Source organism: Aplidium turbinatum, chromosome 2 (assembly GCF_918807975.1).
Source record: "Aplidium turbinatum chromosome 2, kaAplTurb1.1, whole genome shotgun sequence".
Lineage (NCBI taxonomy): Eukaryota > Metazoa > Chordata > Ascidiacea > Aplousobranchia > Polyclinidae > Aplidium > Aplidium turbinatum.
Window position 1 is genome coordinate 33,600,612 of NC_137473.1, and position 24,607 is coordinate 33,625,218.

At 35.2% G+C, this 24,607-nt stretch overlaps 1 protein-coding gene across 6 annotated transcripts in view; it reads right to left on the bottom strand.

Annotated features, from left to right (window-relative positions):
• Positions 1-6,199: 6,199 nt before the first annotated feature.
• The window catches only part of LOC145764745 (prominin-1-A-like), a 69,037-nt gene continuing 50,629 nt past the window's right edge, over positions 6,200-24,607 (bottom strand). For 4 of the 6 annotated variants that reach the window (XM_082576406.1, XM_082576404.1, XM_082576408.1 and 1 more), the window contains 9 exons: positions 24,105-24,179; positions 23,669-23,731; positions 22,979-23,041; positions 22,573-22,635; positions 22,050-22,082; positions 12,575-12,652; positions 11,748-11,825; positions 8,617-8,724; positions 6,200-7,425 (listed from right to left, as the gene is read on the bottom strand). In XM_082576406.1, coding sequence (XP_082432532.1) covers positions 7,398-7,425; positions 8,617-8,724; positions 11,748-11,825; positions 12,575-12,652; positions 22,050-22,082; positions 22,573-22,635; positions 22,979-23,041; positions 23,669-23,731; positions 24,105-24,179 — 589 coding nt within the window. In that variant the 3' untranslated portion in view covers positions 6,200-7,397. Of the gene's footprint in view, positions 7,426-8,612; positions 8,725-11,747; positions 11,826-12,574; positions 12,653-22,049; positions 22,083-22,572; positions 22,636-22,978; positions 23,042-23,668; positions 23,732-24,104; positions 24,180-24,607 lie in introns of all 6 variants that reach the window. The other 2 variants (XM_082576405.1, XM_082576407.1) reach the window with 2 other exon arrangements.

The following is a 24,607-nucleotide window of genomic DNA, read 5'->3' on the forward strand; positions in this document are numbered from 1 at the left end:
CTAATTTCTAAAGTTATAATAGCCAAGAGGGAAGAGGTGATATGGTCGCAAGCCCAGTAGACAGCTGTTTAGTATAAATTGTAGCAATTGCAAACAAAGTGCTCAATGCAGCTAGCAGAGCTTTTTTGATAGAGCCAATACAGTACAATTGCAGAAAATATAGTTTTACTTCAGGGGTGACGAACCTTTTTGCGGTCGCGGGCCACTTTTTCAATTACACATGAGATGTCGGGCCACACAAATTTTTAATTGTAACCTATTATAAAATGTTTTAGAAGCGACTCAAGATATTATTTATGAAAAGTAACAAATGAAAGTACTGTAATAAAACCCACACAGTTGAAATTATCTTACGCAAAATCGAAACATACAACAGTAAAAATAAAAACTAATCAACTTGAGCAAAAAGGATAGAGCAACAGTACTTGCACTGAAGACAGTTTAATTTTCTAAGTTTAATTTTTCAGTTTAAGCGTTTGCTTTCATATGAGTATGATTTGTTCTTTTTTTTGGCTTTATCCTTTTTGCTCAAGTTGACGAAATGTTTCGACCATTATGCTCCGAAACAACAAATCGGTTAATGAAATTTTATTTTCAAACAACAAACAAAAGCCCATACGAATCATACAGCTGAAGCTATTTAATGCAGCATTGAAGCATAAAATATTATAAAATAACATTGAAGCATTGAATTTTTTTGCTTTGTAGGATTTTTGGAAAGTTTTTTGCTTGACTAAGCGTTCAATAGGCTATTAGGTCGAACAGACGATGTGGCAACTCTCAACTGCTCACTAAGGTTTTCATCTGTCAGCCTCGACCTGTAGCAAAGGAAAGGTGTACCAGTGAAGTCATAAAACAGCTTTGAGATGTCTTTTGTCTTTAATGCATGAGCGATTGTCAAATTGTTTTGCGGGCCGCACAAAATTCTTTGACGGGCCGCAGGTTCGTCACCTCTGTTCTACTTGAATAAGTGTTGCGCCTGATGATTGCTAAGTCCTCTCTAACATGAAAGCTTAGATAGCACATAACTTAGCCAGTGGGGTGAAATAAAAAATATATATTTCAAAAAACCAGATGTTTTACAAAAGTGGTGTTTAGGCCTAAAAACAACTTCCAATGTGATTTTGGTTGTCTGCCACCTCTACCAAGGTGGCTAAATAGCCCGAAAGGTTGTGTGCCCTTCGATATTAGCAAAAACTTGAGAACCGGTTAAGCAAGAAAGCTGGTTTATGGCTTAAAATGCTCAGAAGTTCTATGTTTGTATCTGCTAGCCAATAATACAACATTTACTTCTAAATGTAGTCTACCACATTGATGATTTATTTATTTTATTTATTTATTTGCAATCAGACTCAAAGTCCATAGAATTTAAATTTTTAACAGTCATCACACAAAATATCAGACTAACACAACATCAAGCAGGCTACATCAAACAACGTACAAAATACTGTTGTAGTGAATATAAAATGTAGAATTAAAGTAATAATCAGAAGACATAACATTGCGCAAAAGTGGATTAATTGATCTTTTGCAACGTTCTACAAATGCATAGCAATTTTTTCTTAATAGAGCATCAAATGTTAATTAACACGTCGTTCTGTACCTGATACACTCTAGCACTGTCGCATCTCGACAAATTGTGGATAATTCTGTACGAGTCGTTGTAAGCAACTCGTATGCGATTTAAAGTAGAAGTTTTATAGTTACACCATAGTTGCGAACCATACATTGGCATACAATATGATTGGTACATTACATTTTTAACTTCGGTAGAGCAATTTCCAAACTTGGACCTAAGCTGATTGGCAGCGACATAAAGAGATCGCACTTGCCTTTTAATATCTGCGTCATCACTGATGGTATCATCAATCAGTATACCTAAATATTTCACTTGTCCAACAAATTTAATTTGTGTATTGTACAACCGCATGCATGGAGAAGTCAAAACTTTAAATTTTCGACATTGATGGACCAATCCAACAGTTTTGTTACAGTTGAAAATAATGTCATGTCTAGAAGCATAGGATTCACACACATCAATGAGTTTTTGGGTACCTTTAGCACTTGGACTAAATACACACAAGTCATGTGCAAACATTAGGTGATTCAAGTGAGATGAACCAGTATTACATCCGACATCTAGGGAATTCAATTCAGTCGATAAGTCATCTATATACAAAGAAAACAGGTAAGGACTTAAAACCCCTCCCTGCCTTACTCCGTTGGTGACATGGAATAAATTATGATAAATTGGCAAAAGCATAGTTTAGGCCTACCTAAGATGTCAAACCCAAATATGAAGAAAAAAATTATTATTTCTTGTAGCGGTATTCAAATATTGTTTTCTAAATCATTATTTAGCCAGGGTTGTAGGCTAATAGGCTATACCGGTACTTAACCCTTTGAAGGTTGGGGGGGGGGGGGCTGTCAATTCAACTTTTTTGTATCAACAGTTGTATCTCTAAAACCACTAAAGCTGCGACTACGAAATTTCTTGACTTTTCCTAACTTTTATTCACCTCTATTGAGCTGAAATTTTGAGCGAATAAAAGTTATAAATTGAGAGATATAAGGCATTTCTCAGCACATCCTCTGAAATATTTCATATTCTATTGTTCAAAATTTTCCCACCAGCTGGATGAAAGCAATTAATTTAGCCCATGTTTCGTTAATCAAATGATTTAAATTGAGATTATGTAAAAAAAATTTAATCACAACATTGCAATGCATGTTTTTCATTACTCTATTAAAAAATACCAAATAATTCAAACGTCATAAGTCACATCAACATTTCAACGTATCCTAAGCAGTTCTAAAATTTACATAGTTTTAATTTTCGGATATGCTCTGCGTGAATAGTTTTACAAAGTGAATCCCAAATTTTAAAACCGTGCCTTAACAGAGATATCACTCCTAAAGCATAAGAAGAATCGACAGCCCCCCCCCCCAAACTGAGCAAGACTCCAGGAGCCCAACCGCCTAAGGGTTAAGCATATAATTACTATTTATTTGTTATCTTACACCAGAGATGAGCAACCTGTGGGCCAAATGCGGCAGGGAAGCTAAACCATGTCGTCGTTCGTATAAAGTAGAAGGTTTGTGGTCAGCCGAAAGGAAGGACTTGGAGCCAACTTTTCATCAGATCGTCAAGTGTGCGGAGGCCTGTTATTCCGTTGGGAGGGGGAAAGACGGGACACCCAAAGATGTGGCTGGCTGTTTGCTCCGTCACTCTGCACTGACACGCAGCAAAGTTTCTCATGCCCCAGCGTGTCAAGAAGCATTGGAGCGGCTAAATCCCGTTCTTAATCGGTTCAGGGTAACCCACTCCAGTCTCTGAAGCTCAGAACCAAGTGGGAGTGAGGCAGAAGAGATATCAAATAGAACAAGGTGAGATTTTATTAAACTATGTCATGTGGCTCGCAATAAGCGTTTGTTTCTTCTAAGACACGGATAAGCTACTTGGAAATGAAACATACCGGTATTGTATTAGTCGATAAGAAATGCAAGTTTGGCCCGCAGTCTAACAGGATAGTCTACGCTCATTTGGTTAGCGCGTGACTTCTGGAACGAAGAAGCTTCAAAATCAAGCGGCGCTGGTTCGACTCTCGGGGTGTGCGCTTGAGCAACGCACGTTAAGGACTGCTCTCTCTTCAGCGGCATCTAATGGATGGAATAGTTCCCCGGCAATTAGACTTCAACAATCGGAGACTTCACTCTGTTAACCTCGGTGACCGGGTTTGCGTCAGTGATTCAAAGCCTCTACATGTATGCGAAACTGCCAGGATTAAGCTCTGCAAGAAAAGCTTTCTCAGTCCGAGGATAAAGATTCAATCAATCAATCATTGAACCCTGCAGTGTAACAGTTCCCACATCCCTATGTTACACCATATAAAAACGAAAATCAGGCCAAGCAAGACATACGATCGGCTACCGTACCTATACAGCTGATCTGCGTTAGGCCCACAACATCTTAACAAGTAAGTTAATTGGCTTGGCGGTCACTGTGGAACAATTTACGTGACTACGTCATTGAGAAAATATCAAGATTAGTTGACTGAACAATTTTAAAATGTCATCTTGCATAAACATAATGTATTTTAATCTTTGCAACACAAATAACTCATCAAAAGGTTATTTAAATACCAAATAGTTAGTCGACATTTATGTTTAAATACAAAAACTTGTGTGGCTTGCTGGCTGAGACAAAACTTCAATACTACTTTCTACTTTCATTTTACTAAGCTCAAGAGATCGTAAGATCGAAACATTGGCCACTGTCCGTAGTTAACTTTTAACAATGTCTTTTTAGGCATTATCTTTATAAAGAAATAAGAAAAGAAGAAAAAGTCATGTAATTTTTGCTTCTATAATGGATAACCGCATGTAGGCTACCGGATAAATTCTCTAGGCCCTTTGGGGAAGAAAAATGCAAAATTCCGCGTCTACAACGGACATTGCTTAGAACGGATGAAAACAACAGGTCTAGACTTGTCTATTGCAATCAAATGCTACAGTATTTACGTCCATTCTACGACATGGCCTGCAGATAAAGCAAAAACTCCATCGTTTATTTCAACAATTAGAAAAAAATTTACACATAACTGGACCATTCAGACTAGTTTAATTCGAAAAAATATCTCTTTTCACAACGCTTTTCAGTCTGTTTGAAAGAACTCCTTTTGTCTTTCGACGATGGTGATATAATTTAAATTCTGTAATAATAATTTTGCAAACTCTAAATATTATTTTATCATTTGTGTTGTGAAACCTGTGTGAAACTTTTGTGTAAAAAATTTGAAAAATTTTGAAAAAAAATGCAAAATTCTATTTGAAGGTTATTGATTAAAAGTTTGATGTCGCCAGAATTGGTTTTGTGAAAATGATGCTTCAACAATTTGCTATAGGCTACTCAGCAGGAAATTATTTAATTTGCTTTTTATATTGATTTAATGTCTGCAGACGTTCATACGACGATTTAAAGTAACATCAGGATGAAGAGACCAAATATGAATGGTCATATAGCCTAACTATTAGGCTACTGTAGTGTAGGCTATGTTAACAATATCAATAACATAATATTGTGATTTAGGTTCAATTGCATATTTGTTAAAGTTATCTGGTAGAAAGAAGGCGGGAATGAGCACTTTATTTAATACCAAAGATTTTTTGATACTTTTTTTGCTATCAAAAATTCTATGCCTATTTAAATTGCTTTATTTTATTGGATATCAACAATCTACGAAATAATAATGCGACGAAAAAGAATAATAGTTACCACATTTAACTCCCACAGTTCGGTGAGTTGCAATTATCAATTCTGCATTTAACGGGTCAAAACAAAACTAGCCTACCAACCAGGGCCAGATTTATCAGTAGGCAGAGTAAGCAGTTGCCTAGGGCGGCAAATTATTGGGGTCGGCAAAATATACGAATATATTACATTGATAATACTGTATGTGAAAATAATAATTTACAACAGATATATTCAGATATATAGCAATTAATAAATATGTTATCACATCACACACATTTTTAACAGTGCGGCAAGTCATGTAGCCTATGGCAAGTCATCGCTCCTAGAGTACTTCACGCTTGATTGGTTTTCAACAATATGTACTGCTTAGCGCTTTTTTAAGTTATCTGTCTCTCTTAGTATGGAGGACTAGGCTTTGTCTGTGCAATTTTTATTAATCTTTGTTCGGTTTGTTTCACTGTTAGTTAATTCAAAGGTGCCTAGAAAAAATGTTTTTAGTCAATGTTAGGTTTGTACCGACTGCTGTCTCGTATTCGTCATCAACCAATATTCTGCAGTGCAGTTATCTTAATTCAATTGCTTAGCCTACCGTACTTTCAACTGTTTCAAGTTTTAATTAATTAGCATTGCGTCTGGCAGCACTCGCCAGCGGTGACTGATTTCGCCTATAAAACAGACTGGTGTGGTAATCTTCTTCCTTTTTCGATCCACGCTCTCACCACGGGAAGTCAGTGACGTTTCTGAATCCGCCTTGATCGCTTCACACGTGGCGTAATACAAGATGTACTTTCTGATACCAACAATCTAGTGTCGATGTCAGCCACTCTTAGTCAGAAGCATTCAACCGGCAATCCCAGTAACGTTACAGGTTGACGGAAAAGTTGCAGGCTATTTCGTGTACTTGCCTTGATGCAATCAATCAATCAATCATTTTATTTTTCGTCATTAACGCGTCCCGGACGAAAAAGATACTAACTACAAAAATCAATATAAACCTACCAGCACGTTAACGAACGGGAAAAGGTGGCAAAACCTTGAAAGGTTTAAAACGTGCCTGAATGAAAAATTATGTAGTAGGCCATATATCAGTAGTTAGCACGGCCACAAAACCCAAAAAAACAAATAGCAAAAATAAAACAAAAACAGAGAGAAGCACACATGTAGTAATGAATGACAGCCTAATGAAAAGTGTTGTGGATTGAATTTGCCAGTTCCAATATTGATGTGGATGAGCAGTCATAATAATAATAATAGGATGGAGAAAGAAAACCGGACATAAAAGAAACCCATCCTCAGGCAAAATCCCGTTTCAATGTGGCCCAGGAGAGCAGGTGTTGAGCTCTTTCTATGGTTCGACTGCACATCACACAGTAGCCTAAGACGATTGAGGTTTGATATCCAGTTTAAGTTATTGTTTCTTGTCCTGGTGGGTAATGGAATGGATGCTGAAAGTATGTAAACCTATTGTAGTGCAGAGCGATCATTCTCTATTTTGAAGCTGCTCAAGATTGCACGGCGGTCTACGTTGAAGCATAATCAGTTAATCACATGAATGATCTCACATTTTTGAGCATTAACTCATCTTTACTTATTTCTACAGACTTGAAGAAATTATTGATTTGTTTGCAAGAGAAAAAGCCCGCCGGAAGCGATTTTAAACAATTAGTTCATTATACAATGACATTCATTAATGTACCGTATTCAAATAAACAGTGCAAATAATATTTTTGTAAGGAATTAAAAATATAAATCGTAGCGCACCATTAAAATTTTTTTTTGGGGGGCGGCACTTTTCTTATCTGCCTAGGGCAGCACTTAGGCTAAATCCGGCCCTGCTACCAACTACCTTTAACCAAGTTGCTTACAGCGAAAAAAATTTTTGCAACCTCATTCATCAAAAACTGCATTTTTTCAAGAACACAAACGTGACCTTGAACTTGAAGATCACATTGTTTTGTTGACCTGATCACTTATGTTTCTTGACAAAGACTGGTGATCTTGCCCATCTCTGTTCACATGTTTTGCCATGCAACATAACTTCATTATTAGGCTACAAAAGCACACGATATATTGCACAATTCAATAGAAAATTTTGTGTGCATTGTTTTGAGAAGATTAGCAATCCGGCACTGGTATTTATACTTCATTTTTCAGGATGTGACTTGGTACATCTGCACAATAACAAACATGTTAATTTGCTACTTTGTATGCATTGCAGCCGAAGGCCACGATGGTAGCCCATCAATGCAGACCTTCGAGGCTATGCAGCGAGCGTTTTTAAAGCTGTTTTTGCAGTTTGTAACATAAACGTAAGTGGGTAGGCTACATGTAATGTACGGTACGTAATGTGTCAATAAGAGAGAGCCACAGCAAGACTGATAAAGTGTTTTATTTGTGGGAAATGTGATATTTAGTTGAGAATTACAAAGAAAGTTTATGTTATGGAATTGAAACAGTGACCAACTTCTGTTATGTAGGTGATCAAATGAACGAAAGCGGTGGATGCGAAACAGCTGTGAAAAAAAGAGCATGGCTGGGTTAAGCAAAGTTCAAGAAATGTCATGAATTCGAAATAGAAAGGAAAGTCTGTCGGAGTTGTGTGCGGCCTTCAATATTGTATGACAGCGATACATGGATAAAGAGAGTAAACTGGCTATTCTGAAAAGAACTGAAAGAGCAATGGTGAGAGCAATGTGTGAAGTAAAAACCAGAAGGGAAAAAAAGATGAAAAACTGATGGATATGCTTGAGATGAGGGAGACTGTTAAACAACTTGCCAGGGAAAACAGAGTAAGATGGTATGGACATGTAGGAAGAAGGGAGGAAGGAAGTCTTCGAAGAGCATTGACTTTGAAGGTAGATGGGAAGAGAAAATGAAGACATCCAAAAATAACATGGAAGGAACAGAATGAAGAATGAGGCAGATAAAGTTGGACAAGAAAGACGAAGCGATGGACAGAACGAGATGGAGAATAGAAGCGAAGGTATAATCGCTGTAAGGAAAAAATCGGCCACATCGATTAGTTGAGACAAAATTAAATTTGAATGATGATAATGAAATAAACAATAAAATTAATCTTGTTACGGAGATTAGACTACATATGCAAAGCGCAATGGTTACATCTTCTGTTCCAAAAAAGCAATAAAAACCTCAGCTAGAGTGAAAATTATAGATCTTGGACTCTCTCTCCATTTTTCTAAAACATACTTATCATTACTTGACAAAAATACTTAATTAATTACTTTAAAATCGCATTATGATGCAGTAATGTAAAAGCTTAAAACTTTATTCGATCACCGTCAATAACCGTCTCGTAAAACTTGAAAGCGTCGTAACATAACTACAAAGAAGCACTTACTTACGATTTGCAATCAAAAAAAGTTAAGGATTCTGTGTTTGATACACTTGGGTCAGAAGACTGATTTTCTATAAGAACAACCGGAGAATCTGAAATAATGAACCTCTCCTCCCTTTTAGATAAAAAGAACAAAAATGTTGTTAAAAAAATAAGAAACTATTTTTTAAACTTATTAATCGAACTGTACCCAACATTAGGCTGCTGAAAGTGAATACTGTATTATTAAATCCCCTTGATCAATGGGATCACGACGCAACAGCTCCTAACAAGACACAACCTCATCCAAAAAGTAGCCGGAATCAAATGAGGTGCCGATCAACAAGTGCTACGCTCTTCAGATTTAGCTTTATGCTAAATTAGACTTTTTAGCCCTTTTTACAAAACCGACCCATCTCTAATTAATATCATAACAGAGTGACAGAACTTTTGAAATAACAAAATCCCTCCTGGTGGGGAAGTACTCACGGACCCAACAAAAGCTTTCCCAGGCTTTGACACAGCTACCAGAAAATTATGATATACTGCAAACCACGTAAGAACAAAACAAACTAAAAAAAATGACAAGTTTTATCGATTGGGAATGACAACTCAACCAAACTGACCAAATCGTAACGCCCTACAGTCCACAGACCACATTGGAGTGCCCAGTAACCAAGCTTCAAGGAGGATACGTTACATCCCACCAATGCAACAGCGTCTTTAAGGATTAGCTAAGTGAAAACTGCTTGGACTTGTAGCGTCATGCAAAACAATAACAACGACGCAACAAGAAAAATTTAAACGTTTTAAAAATGTGGCTGTCCTTGTTACTAATAGCTTATTTGGAAAAGTCTGATATGATCACCACGTTCTATATCGAAGTGCTGTCCATACAAAAAGAAATGTTTTCTGTAGGATAGGCTACCGTACGTCAGACACGGTTGAAGATTTTGCATTGCAGCTTAATTATCCAAATGAGCCGGTTTTTTAATCATGATCATTCTTACTTCAAATTAAGTTACATGTCTAACATTTGAACCGATTACTATAACACACTGCTGGATTCATTTTGACTATGTTGTAATCGTAAGGGAATGTTTTAAAATTGATTATGTTTGTTATGATTTCCTTGAAGAACGCACAAATTATCGCAGTCGACAACTTATTGAAAAATTACTTGAAATCGGGACCTTAAACAGGGAACAGATTGATCCACAGAGCCTAGAAAAATTACAAAGCGCCACAAGCACGCTGCAAGGCAAAAAAGTCCTTATCTTATGCTCCCGTTCAAAGAAAATATCGTTTTCGGTATCGTTTTTTTTTGTGCTGCAAGAAGGCTGACTTTCATGAAAATGATAACGTTGGATTTTATTGGAACAAATCGACGAATATGATAGCCTATGAAGTTCTTCGCCATTCAATCAAACAGGAGGAACAAGAGAAACTGCAAGAGCTTGATAAGCTTAAGAATTGAATCTCAATTACTATATAATCACCTAGTTTTTGGACTTTAAAGTGACTCATGGAACAGGATGTAGTAGCCGTTAAACTTGGGTCATCAAGGTGGTGATCAACAAAAAGGTCTTTTAAAAACTTGCCCTTCAAATGTGTTAACTGTGTACTTAGCGCTTCACACTTGTTAATTGACTGACTTGATACAATAAATTTGCACTTGAAAGCTGCCTTGTTACGATTATTAGTGTAATATAAGTCGATGGTCCATGGAGCTGACTTTGTTTAGCCCCCACCTTTATGGAGATGCCTCAACGCGGTGTAGAGGTGAACCCTCACATATTGGCGGCGGATCTATGAAGATCGTCTTCCAATGCACTGCGGTGACATTGGATTCCGGTAGAAAGACCCGTGTCTGAAATGGCCTATCTAGGATTTCCCGCAGCTCACCCCACATAGGGAAGCCCGTAGGAAAGGTGGGGTAAACACCGGACATCGCAATTCTCATCTGGCTGGCTTGCCGCAGCTGGTGGACTATACCCACTTTAGCGGTCGACCTACACATACGCTACCTGGTCACACCTCCCTAGAGATCAATAACAACGAAAGACTTCTAGGTGAAGTAGGCTAGCCTACTTTTACCTTGATAGCATACTTTCAACAGCACCAACATGTGCAAAGAATATTGAACATTGCACACTGTAAAAACCGCACATTGTGCCGGATTTTGATTTCAGCCTATGGAAGACTTCACCATCGTGTTTTCAACAACCATGCTATATCTATGCACACAAAAATTATGGTCTTTCGTACAGACATTATACCGCCTTTACATAAAACGTCTTGAAAACTTCCAGTAGGGAAAACTGAGGCAAATGCTGAGCACTCGTTGGGAAGACCGTCTCGCTGAAGATGCGATCTACGATCGCGTTAGGTTGCCCAGCCTAGAAACCACCATTTTGCAACACTGCCTTCGCTGAACAGGACATGTCGTACAGATGGACCCAGCGAGGCATTCTTGAGTAATGCTTAATGGTGAACTGGAGCAGAGAAAAGACCCCCCGGAAAATCAAAAATGAGATAAAAAGATCAGCTGAAAGTCTCCTTCAACTATGCGAACCTTGATATGGATTCATGGGAACAACTTGCTATTGACAGATTACTCTGGAGAAAAATAACTAGGGGAGGCATGGAAATTTTCGAAAAAAAAAAGGATACAAAAAGCCCAAAAAAAACGAAACACTAGAAAAGAAAAGCTAAAACTACCACGTCCCCCACCTTCCATACAATGTAACTTTTGTCCACGTGTTTTCCATCAAACGAACGCCTTTTCTTGATTTTCCTATGAAAACCTTTTCTAAACTTAATTTTGTTTTTTGTCCCTTCAAGTTGGTATTTCACCAGTGTCCTCGCTGGCCGGGCAGGGACAGCACGTACAAAACTGCCATGGCTAAGCTTAATCATCACTATTTTCTTTCCGAGTGCTAAAGTTTAGATAGAATGCGCCACTGCTCACAATTACGAGTTTTTCGCACAACATTTTCATAACTTTAGTCTGTTGACTTTATGATGTTTGTTACTGTATTCAAATAATTGTTGGGCTATACTTTTTATTTATTGCAAAGAAAACTATTAGAAGAGAAAATAAATAGAAAAAACAAAAGCAGACCAATAACATTTAAGCTTTAACACAATTTTACGCACTGTTCAGGGTGTTGCATGTTCTTGACTGAAAGGAAACCATTCAATGACTGCGATAGTGATGAGTGATTTGACGTTTTACTGTAAAAAAACAACACTTAAAATGCAATTCTTGAAAAAAATACAACACATTAACTTTTAAACGCCTTGGTGGGTCACTAGCGACCCGAATACAGATTTACAAGCACGTGAGGTGCTTAGTAGGCTATGTGCTATATCGGTAGTGCTATGGGGTGTATAATGGTATGTACTTGCACCCCACACTACCGCTATACTCTACGTATTTAAAAAATAAATAAAAGAAACAAAAATTTGTTGGTCAGTGTTATTGCAGTGATGCCGTTCTGTGTGTGCATGTTGAAAATGTAACAACTCAATATGCAACACGTGCGCTTCAGTTTTCCGGAGTGGTCAAAGTTTAGCTGGACTGACGGCAGTGGTAGTGGGGGTGGGACTATCACTGTAGCTAATATTACTATATTGCTTAGATGTGTTTCTTGCGAGCGTTGCAAACCGTTGTAAGCGTTGTTAAATAACGCTTACAACGGTTTGCAACACACAACGGTTTAGGCTACATGGACAATGTGAGGTCAATTAAAGTAGTATGGGGAAATCTCTGCACATAATTGTAGGAGTTAAAATTCATCACTATCGTGTGTCACATATACTGTATAGGTATGTGTGTTTTCTGGTTAATACAAAACTGATGGAAAAAATTAGCTATGCCATAATTTTCAGCGCTAACGCGTTGGTAATCAAAGTAACTCCTTCGTGCATTCTTTGTACAACGAAAAACTGTATGCTACTGGTGTTAACATAACTTTACGCACTTCTCAGGGAGTTCCATTTTCTCGTCTGGAATGGACCTCTTCAGTGGCAGCGATGATAAAGAGCTGTCTGGCATCGTACTGCAGAAAAATTAAAAAATACATGAAACTCAGTTGTTGAAAAAAAAAAACGATTCGCTGCTATGTTGGGAATTTAAAAGATCATCTTGTAACATTCTTGTTTGATGCAACCTAACCCCCTCAATGGACGCTTTCTCTTCGTTTGCTTATGAACTCCTTTTCAAACGTTATTTTGTTTGTTGTAACTTCAAGTTGATATTTCACCAGGGCCCTCACTAAGGCAACATTGCTTGTAAATTAGGTGCAAAATTGGCATGGATTAGTTTCATCATCACTGTTACATTCTTGCTATAATTTCATAATATTTTGGTCCATTTTGTGATATTTGTTGTTCAAAATATTTTGGTTTGTATTTTATTATTCATTGCAAAGATCACCATTAGAAAGGAAAATAAATGTAAACAAACTCCAAGACAGATCAAGAATGTTTAATCTTAACCCTATCTGTAGCGACACGGGGTTTAGGAGGACGCCCCTCTCTAGTCGTGAAATATTTTACAGCAGGAAATATGCCAGAAATGTGAAATTTCTTGACTTTTAGTTTTTGTTCTTTGCGAATTTTTTAAACCTACACTGGTAATTTTTCTAACTTCCTGCCCTTCACAATAAGCATTTCGCTTCAGGTGGATAGAAAGTGCAATGCTAGATCAGGGATTGTGCTAGATATATATAATTTAATGTAAGTGCAATATAAATGTTAGTGCAATGATCTTGAAATGTAAAAACGCCCAACAATGCTTTATATTTATGAGCAAAAGTAATTTTTTGTTCAGTGTAGCATATTACTTTATGTTATAATTAAAAAATTTCAATTTTGAAGCTATTTTTGGGAAATTAGAATAAAAACCGACTTTCTGACGTCTTTTCAACTTAAATTCAATAGATTTGTTGGGTAAAAATTTAAATTCTATAAGCACAATACACATGGCTATTATCTTGTAAAATATTTTGGCTCTGTGATTTTCATAGCTCCCTTTATTAACGATTAAATAGCACGGGGCTAAGATAGCCCGTGACGTACTTCTGCGTACGACAACAGCGCGTACTAAGATAGGGTTAAGTATGAACCTAACTTTTTTTTAGTACCATTGAACAATAAATGCTATTAATACTATAAAAAGTGCTCAATGCCAAGCAAAAAAAAAAAAAAGCAGAGCGAATTCTATTAAATTCTTTTACTACTCTTTAATAACGTTAACATCCTGTTTCACCTCATTAGGATCATCAGAAAAATATTCAAATAGGATTTCACTATTTTAGCAAGATTTTAGATTTCTCTATGTATTTAGGACGAAAATTAGGCTACAACAAAACGGCAGTCAAATCAACTCAAACAACAAAATGTCCATCTAGTTACACACAAAATCAATGTGAGTAAAAAAAATTATTGCTTTTCTTTGCCATTATGCAAGGCAAACGAAACAGCAAAAAAGTCTTTGAAACACGTCTGCTTTGGCATCTAGCCGATCTCTTTGTTTTAATTGAAGCTATTGAGATGAAAAAAAATCTCGCATAGCCTATGTAGGCTACATTAGGGTGGCTCGTTTTTGAACTTTTTTTTAAAATTCTCTCGGGGTAGTGGGGAAATGGTGCCAAAGAGTGAGAAAACGCTCATGACAAAAATTGAGATTCGTAAAAAATTGTCTTCAGCCTCCTCATGGGGCCCAAAAACCAAAAAATGGGGTCAAAAACGCATTTTTTTTCAAAAATATTTTTAGTTTGGGTAGATACAATATTGTTTAGATATATTTAATTGGCCTAAGAAAAAAAATTGGAGTCATTTGAACTATTCCTTCAGCTTCCTCACAGCTTCAAAAATTTTCATTTTGCTGAAAATTTCGCATTTTTGTTTGTGGTTACATAACTACAAACTTCGTCAGTGACGTAAATTCAAATAAAAAACGTCACTTTTTCCTACTAAATTAACCCAATTTCATTAAAAAATGACGCAACAGCTCAAGGCAGGTCTATAAAGAGAAATACAATGACGTTTTATAGCTGGCAAAATGTCTAACGCAATTATATATCATGTAACCACCCACAAAAATGCGAAATTTTCAAAAGCTGTGAGGAAGCTGAAGGAATAGTTCAAATGACTCTAATTTTTTTTCTTAGGTTAATTAGATATATCTAAACAATATTGCATTTATCTAAACTAAAAATATTTTTGAAAAAAATTGCGTTTTTGACCCCATTTTTCAATTTTTGGGCCCCATGAAGAGCCATGAAGACAATTTTTTACGAATCTCAAATTTTGTCATGAGCGTTTTCTCACTCATTGGCACCATTTCCCCACTACCCCGAGAGAATTAAAAAAAAAAGTTCAAAAACAAGCCACCCTAATTATTGTACATGTAGGTGGTTGAAACAATCACCAACAATTTGATTGCTTTGAAAGTTAGACACGAATATTCGTTTCCAAAAAGTATCCTGCAACATCATTCAATCTTTTTTATGGAGTTGAGGTCGCATGTGTTAATGTCTTCAATGAATGGATTGTTTATTCAAAAACTTTCCTCGAAGATCTTCTTATTCCGCCAAATAATGGTCACAGTTGTAAGCCAACTCTTTCAAGTGTTGACATACAAAACTCAGTAACTCTTTTAACTTTTCCGCAATCGCAACTCTTTTCCGCAATCGCAAATTTGTCGAAGCTAGGAACAAAATTAGTTACCCAGCTAGCAACCCTGAATCACAAAAAAAAAAAAATTGAAAGCTATACGCTGTTCATGATAACACAATCATAAACGGGACAAAATTTAGACCATCAAAAGGTTTGCCTGAATTGTTTTGCTGTATCAACGTAGGCGAGATACGTCAGTTTTATAGCTGTAAATCAGCCAAGCGGAAGGTAAATTTTACAGAGCATAACAGTTTTGCAAGGCCTCTTTGCAAAAAGCAGTTTTTTTGTGGACCGTTAAAAAATTGACGCGGATTGTCGTTTGAGAACCACTGTATTAGAATATCTTGGTACCTCCTAAACTCAGGGCTAAAGTTGAATTTAAAAATTATTTTGAAGTAAGCCCCTAACAAAATATTGTATTACAGTCGTGTGGTGTAGCGCGTGTCGTCATTAGAGTTGTAAATGCAAAAAAAACGAACCGTTTTTTTTTTAAAAAAAACGTGTTTTTTTTGAAAAAAACTTGGGCCAAAAAAAACACTCGTTTTTTGTTTTTTTTCATATTTTTCTGGAAAAGTTGCAAATTTTTTACAATTTGCAGTTTAGTTTCATTACAGTGCTCTTGAAAAACGTTAAACTAGTAAAAATGGTTTTCTGGTTGTGCTAAAATTCCTAAGTGTTTGTGCTTGGCAGCAGCCTATGTTTTTTGCATAGTCCTACGTTGTTTCGCTTTCTTCTTCATTCTCAGGCATGTTTGTGGCAGTAGACCTGACAAACATTGAATTAATGCAATTTGATACATGACATAATGTAGATGTGTTAATTTCTTTTTCCTTTTATGGAAGTGAGCCTACGATGTTAGTAGGCCTATACCGGGACTGGTTATTCTTGTACACATTCAATGGGTTGACGAAATTTTGGCAAAAACAAGATGGCAGTATTCAGAAAACACATTACCTTGTTTGTGGTAATTTACTAATGTAAGCTATTGCCAATAGCTTGTTTAAACATGTTTTTTAAACGATGTATATGCTTTATAAATGTTGAAACAGATGTATTCTTTTCGTGTGTTGTAACTTGTAAGGTCTTAGACACTTTGTCATTGATGCTTCTTGCAGATCATTTGTGACATAATGCAAGAGATCTTATCACTGATATTTTTAGCTGTCAAAAGTAAGTGCATTTGTCAGAAAAGGTTTAATGTTCCTTTCAAATGGCCACCACCCATGTTGACTATTGCTAGTAACTACCAACCCTGAATGCAGAAATTTTCCCTTTAAAGTGGAGTTTTTCAGCACTGCTCAGTGTGCACATAGTGAATAAATGCTTCATAATACTTTTCCTGACAAGTATAAAGTTTTACCCATATTCCCGCAATGCAGGATAAAAATACAAAACAAACATCAAAGATGAAAACTTATTTTATTTGGGAAGTAGGCCAACTACTTTTTGAGATAAGAAATTGACCTCTTGTCCTTATGCACCAATAAAACCATGATGCATAACTTTAAATTTTTTTTTTTTATTGGGTAGAGGAAAGATTGACGAAAAGTTTGGGAAAAACAGAAAAGTGCTAAAGTCTCAAAGTCCTGCAAACTAGTTCGAATTGGATGGATTAAGTGCAACCATACTTCTTTTAAACATGTCTATGACAGCACAATGGTGTGATTAAGGGAAAACAAACATGACTATGACATCACAATGGAGTATCGAACCTCTTCAGGGAAAATAAAAAACATCAAAATGTTTCCATCTTTCACTACATTTAAATGTGATTTGGGCTAAAACTTGGGACTTTAGCACTACACTGCTTTTGCCAAACTTTTCATCAATCTTTCCTCAAACCAATAATTTATTTTTTTTTAAGTTACGCATCATGGTTTTATTGGTGCGTTACGACAAGAGGTTAATTTCTTTTTATCTCAAAAAGTAGTAGCCAAAACTTGTTTTAATGTTCATAAACAGATAGCCCACCCAGAAAACATGGGGGTAGAGATAAAAATTATAATATCCAAATATGTTGAGCGGTTCTTGAGACATTGCCGTTTTTCTATTGCTCCTTATCTATGAAGCCACCTAGTGGCTAAGGTTATTTCACTTATAACTCGAGAACCGCTTGTGTGGTTTTCATCAAGTTTGCACCAAATGCACATCAACTGGAACAACTCTTGACGTTGTACTGGAAAAGGTGTGGTGTGCTGGTCAAAAGTGCCTTTGTGAAACAGAGAAACAGGACACTGACCACCTAGTCCTAACATGCCCATTAACCAAAATGCCAGGTGGCTTCGAAGCTTTACACGAGTGTGGTACTGCATTTAACAACTGGCTGAAACAAATTACAGCCAATACTTGAGATGTGCCAACCATAGGACACTGTTACTACTATTTGAGACGATGAGAAATCTTTATGGCTCGTGTGTTGAGACTTGAGAGCTACAAAATTGCAATGAAACAATTATACCAGACATGTAGTCTGATTTGAAATAAGTTATACGAGTTATTAGACTGTTTCTTTGTTGAAAGAGACGCTATTGCAATGAGTTTACCCTAATTGCTGCATATTGTGACATTTAATGTCAAAATAGGTAAAAAAACAAACAAAAAAAACGAATAAAAAACAAAAAAAACGATAAAAAACAAAAAAAACGAGCTCGTTTTTTTTAAAAACAAAAAAAAAACGTTTTTTTACATCTCTAGTCGTCACGCACCAGTCCAGGGGCGTTGACAGGGGGGTCTAGGTGGTACTTTTGGACCCGGGCCCGGAATATTTAGGAGGCCCGAATATAAAAGATTCCCCGCGACTTCAAACATTATCAAGATCTTAATATAATCATATCTAAAGGAATTGCCATCAGAGGTTAAAACAGCCACTTCAGCCGTCAGATGGTAAAGTACCGGGCCCCCTTCCAGGTATAGTGATTTCCCTAACCACGATTTTTTTTTTTTAAAACGAAATATTTTTTTCACCCACTTTTTAATTCTGAATATATATATTTTTTGGTGGTAATCACTTCTAGCTAATTGCATCTACATCATAGCCGTAGGAGATGGAGGCAGGGGGGCAGTCGCTACCCTGCTGAAAAAAATGTTGCGAATTTGGGCAAAAATGTCCAGTTATTTGGGCAAATCAAACTTACCACAATGTTTCGACGCCTCACCAGTTTAGAAACTTTATGTACATATGATAATTGTTGTAATTTATGAGATACATTAATATTTTCCAATGAATGTAAATGTATTATCACTGACTTTGAAAACTGTTGCATGTGGTATTGCAATCTGGGCAGTATGATAAGTTTCAATTCGACAACTGCAAAATAGAACTGTAAAAAAGCACAGTTGGGAAACAGAGGTAAGCTTATTACTGATATTCACTAACATGTAGGCTGCATTTCTTCATGGGTAAGATTTAAAAGCCTAGGCTACTGTGTACTGGAAACTTTATGTGGTTTTTTGGTTTTTTCTCAATATCCTACTAATGTAGTTGATTATAAAAATCATTTGGGCAAAAATGTCTAGTTATTTGGACAAATCAATTTTTACCATAAGTTTTCATTATTCTACCAGTTTAGTAACTTTATAGTGTTCCATTTTGTATAAAAACATTTTCCTTTGAATGTAAAACAGAGTATCGACAATTTTAAAAACTCTTATATTTGGTATTAAAATTTGGGCAAAATGTTAAGTTTCGATTCAGTATTTGCAGAAAAAAATGCAAAATATTGCTTCGAAAAGATGAGATAAGCTTATTACAGCTGTTCATTAGAATATCACACCAGCCTACATTCCTTCATTGGTAGAATTTTGAAACCCTGCTGGGTTCTGGTGAGCTTATGAAGTTTTTGTTTTTCTCTATATCCCACTAATGTAGTAGTGTGTAAAAATATTTGGGCAAAAATATCCAATTATTGGATAAGTCAATTTTATCATGAGTTATGCTATGCTCGCAAAACTTGACTTAAATACTACAAAGATAGCTTATCATTTTTAGATATGGTCTAACAAAATAAGCATTTGTTATAAACTTTAATAATCAACAGTTGTGAGGCCACATATACACCACTTTTGTGAGCATTGATCCCAGCCACTACCTATAGTTATGTACAAAGTGAAAAAGTATATTAAATGAAATCAACTTGTGAATTTTCCTGTATTTAATTTCATGTTTTTGTGAGCTATGGTTTAACTTCTTTCTATATTGAATTTTTTTGTATAAACTGCTGTTTGTCTTTGCCAGTTCCAGGGTTGATATGCTTAGTTATTTACTATCTATGACACAGTATTACAGCAACAACAATCAAATATAAAGACACATGTTATGTTGTTTTGTCATCCAATTCATGCAGTTAATATATCTGACAATGTAAACAGTGCTATTTTTGTGTCATGTTTTAGTAATGTGGTCTGTATTTTGTGGCAACGATTGAGTTTGAAGTTATTATCTGGGAGTCATTTTTCTTCTGTGCTTGTGATTTGAGTAAGCTTAGCTGCTTCATTGTGAAGTAAGACTATCTTTGTGATGATCTTCTGAAAAAACATTGACTATGATTTCATTGTAATATAATATCAATATTTTTGGTATCAAAAGTAGTTTTGTTCAAAGGTGGAAGTTTGATGCACATAGCATGGTAAACTGTCGAATTCTTTTCAGCCTGTAGGATTTGAAGCAGCATGGATTAAGTAATGTTACTGGTTTGATAAGTTAACGGATTGTCATTTTAGTTTTTTTCAATGCAAAATAACAAATATTGAGTCTTTGTACTATCTTTGAATTGAAAAGATTGAGCTACTTTTGGTCAGGCCTTTTATTGAAGTTGGGCTGGAGAGTTTCATATAATCTGGTGAAATGAATATTCAGCAATTATTGTTATTCAGGTATTGGTGAAGTCTCAGTTCAAATTTTTTTGAATCCAGTTAAGCTTAATATACTGTATACTTTTTTGCGATACACAAGAATGTTTTCATTTGATGGTTTATTTAATTGGGACACAGACAGGTCTATGAACGTAGATTAAAGTAAGTTCAGCCTTGTTTTGCTGTTGTACGTGTTTTTTTTGGCTGTGGCTATATTTACACTATATAGTGTAAGAATAGCCTTAATAGTATTGCCAGATAAGGAATTCTTCCCTAACTTGAGCAAAGTTTAAAGCTGTTGAAAACAAAAACTTGTATTTGGAAATTTTTTTAGTCCTGGGCAGTGGGCAAAGATCAATACCCTAAACTTATTCCTAACTCTAGCCCTTACCTCAACCCTTCCTAACTTTAATCCTAACTCTGGCAACACCTCATTGTGTAAAAATAGCCACTTCCTTTTTTTGCTTGTGTTTCGTACATGGCCAAGCTGATGACTCTCAGAGATTGTGAGTAATTTTGTATTTTTGAAAATATATACGCAAAGACAAAATTTGGGCAAATTTTGAAAAATTTGGGAAAATTATGTTCGCCCCCCCAAAATGTTTTACTCTCCTATGGCTACTCTACTTTACAAAGAATTAATTTCAGCCGAAAACTCCAACAATTTTAAACATACCGACAAAGATCGTGATTGAAAGCAAGGATTTTGTGGTTTACGGAGAAATCCCTAAATGCGTAATTGCACAGTTGGGGAAATTCGTGGATACAACGAATCTTTGAGAAAATATAAATGATATTCCTCTTAATTTTCTACTTTGAACGGCATGTGTCATCCTCGTTTTAACAGCACATCAATAAAAGTTTGTACACATCCTTTATATTCATAACATTGTCGATGAAGGGGGCCCGAAAATAAATGGGTACCGGCCCGATAAATCCTGTCAACGGCCCTGCGCACCACATCTCTCTTGCCAACAGCGCAGTGTGAGTTTGCCGATTGCCTGGCTTGGCTTCTCTTGGTTTCTTTCGTGTTGATTCATTCTCTAGTTTTAAGTTGACAGTGTAGCAGTTAGCAGTGCAATCGGCAGTTTAAGTAGAGTCTTGTTTTAGTTTGTCATTTAATACTTTCTGTTAACATTCTTTAAAGCTAGTTTTCAATTGAAGGATAATCACGTTTTAAGTTTATTAAAGCCTACTTTACTAAAATGAGTTTGTTGGTTTCAATGTAGGTCGTGTCAAGTCGTGTGTTTTTGCCATGTTTTAACAGCTTTGCAAGAGCATTGATATACTTGTGATTTAGATAAAAAGATATTTAAAATTAGTTAGGAAACTCATTGGAAATAATTTTATAATTTTCACCACACTCATGTGGTAGTTATGACTGCTTTATGGAAAACTTTAGTAGCAACCCACCATAACAGCCAGTGCAAAAATACTTTGTATAGTGTAGACAGACCAATAAATAAAATAGCCTACTCTGCTAATTTGTTTATGAGTTTTACAACATGCTGATAAAAATCAAACTGTTAGAAATACCAATATTAAAAATGGAATTAAACAGTCGACTATACTAAACAAAATTTATTTCCACAAAAATTCTAGCCCTAAAGTAGTCTCAACTAAATCAAACATCCATTCATTACGCTCATCTTTCCACATGACTGATCACAGCATAGGTTCCTTCAGGGATTTCCTTATTCATTTTTTTATTATTATCAAGCTTAGAAAATATTTCAACAACCGTTACAATTTCTCGACGTTATTTCACCGGCGAGACAGCACTTTAATTAAGGGTTGGTTATTTGTGAAACTTGATTTTGATGAAAATTCTTTAAAGTTTCTAAATCATTGTAAACAAAGACAAAACTTGACCATATGTCACATTCAAATTATGATGTGGATTACAATTAATAATGGGCTCACCTGAATTTCCTCGATGGACCCACATCGCGATCACTAAATGATGTATAAAATGTGTCAAAAACTAAGAAAACATATTTTAAACACATTGCTTTTCCTTTATTGTTTTAAGAAACAACCTTTGAAATTTTTCAAAAATGACACTTTAAAATTGCTGCTACATATTTTAAATCATTTTATAGATTTACAGCTGAATCTTGTACTGTATAGGCCTAATCAATGTCCGTCAATCACAAAAACGTATTCAACCCACAAACACGTAATGGCTGCGTGGAGTTCGCACAAATGAAAGCTTTGAAAATGTAGTTTACTCCCATTTGAAGCAAATGAATGATTTAATATTTTTCTACCTCTATTACTGGTTAGGTTATTGGGAAGTCATTTTGGCGTTTTATTTTAAGTTTATTCACATTAAAAGTTTGAATTTTTGATGGTTTGTGTATTCACGAAGATCGAGAAAAACCAAATTCAATCAAAATATGGGAATGGACATAACCTATACAATATAGTTATAATTAAGACTCACAATTTGTTTAGATAATTTTCACGAGAATTTATTTCAACCAACTTCTCATCTAAAGACTCTTGGCTGCAAGAAAGTTGAAATGTTGTTGGAAAAAGTGAAGTACAAAATACTTTAATTTTAACATTTCTGTGTAACAAAATCATAGCACAAATTAAGTCAAATCAAATTAAAATTGCTTGTCTGTGCTTAGACAAGTATTAGATAAAGGTAAATTGCAATCCAAATAAATCATTTTTTTTTCATTCCAGAAGCTTTTTGTTTTACGTTGATCGACTTAAAATTTATCGGAAAATATGCACTTCAAATTCTTTGCTTCTTTGAATATATATTTTAAAAAATAAAGAAATAAACAAATTATATCACAGCATGGTTAAAGACATAACCCCGAATTATAATTCCAACTCACACTTTGTTGAGATGGCTGCATTGAGAATTTATTTCATTCAACTTTTCATCTAACCACTCTTCGCTGCAAAAATTGGAATGTTGTAAAAAAAAAAAAACGTTTGAAATAGCTTATTTTTAACGATTCTGTGTAGCAATATTATAGAATAATTGCTTCTCGTGATTGGACAAGAATAAAGTAAAAGTAGTTAGTTTGCAATTCAAATGAATCATTTTCCTCTTCACTCCAGAAGCTTTCTTCGTATTAAAATCTATTAAAAAAATATACACTTCAATGTTTAATTTTTTTTTTCAACATGCGTTTGTGAAAGTTGAGAAATGCCAAATTCTACCAAACTATAGTTAAAAGAGGTATAAAAATTCTTTAACTTTATATCCCAATATTAGTTTTTGTGGAGTTTTGATGTACAAGGAGGTATTCTTTGACATTTTAGCTCTCAAGTTTTAAGTAATGTGGAAGCTGTTAAAACATTCTTTGTTCAATAAGTCTTGTAAATTTGCAATGAGCAAAAATATGTGAAATCGTTTTTAATACGGAGAGTGCCTTTTTTCTTGTTAAGCTTTGTTACTGTGATTCTTGTTTATAGCATAGAGAATCTCCATGGGTGGTTTGGGGAAAAAATAGCCTAAATTTTTTTCATTCCTCTAATGGTTAAGGACATAACTTAAAACAGTAATAATTAAAACTTACTATTTATTTAGCTGATTGCATCGAGAATTTATTTGATCCAACTTTTCATCCAACCACTCTTCACTGTAAGAAAGTTGGAATATTGTTGGAAAAAAATGATGTTTGAAATACAGAACTTTATTTTCAACATTTCTTTGTGCCAAAATTGCAAAATAAGATTGATTTATCATGCTTTGACAAGTTTCAGATAAATGTGCTTTGCAACTGGAATAAATCAATTTTGACTTTTTGCTTTCTCGGAGTCATGATCTGTTAATATAGAAAGCACAAAAAAACGATCTTGAAGAGTAAAAAACCAAGTGTTCAACGAAAACATCTGAAAATGTATTTTTGAAAAGACGGTTTTTGTTGACTATCATCGCGAACCCCCGAGTTGGAAAACTTCTGTACAATGTTCCATAAGCACATTTTAACATACTGTAATTACTATACGTACTTCTCAGATTGTTCAATTTTTTGACCCGAAAAGCTACTTTCCCGATGCCGAGATGATGACTGTACTGACGTCTGACTGCCAAAAAAAAACAAACAACACAGATAATTTAATCGTTGAAAAGAAGGGAAAATATAATTACAATTCTTAGCTGATTGAGTGAGAAATATCTTTGCTTCGTAATATTGAAGTAAATACATTTCTCGTACACGTGATAATAATAACGGTTTTTAATCATGGTTTTTATGGAAACTTTAGCAGCAGCTTACCTTAACAGAAAGTGCGAAAATACTTTGTAAATTAGTTAATTAAATCAATTTTTAATTTTTGTTACAATCGTCCGTTACAATTCCCAAATATTATTTCACCTGCAACACAGTTTTAGTTTACTTGTAAAACTTGATTTTGACAAACAAGTTTTATACAAAATTCCTGAATCATTGTGAATACCGAAAAAGTTGACTATCTGTCACACTTAATTTATTATGTGAATTTTTTTTAAAATT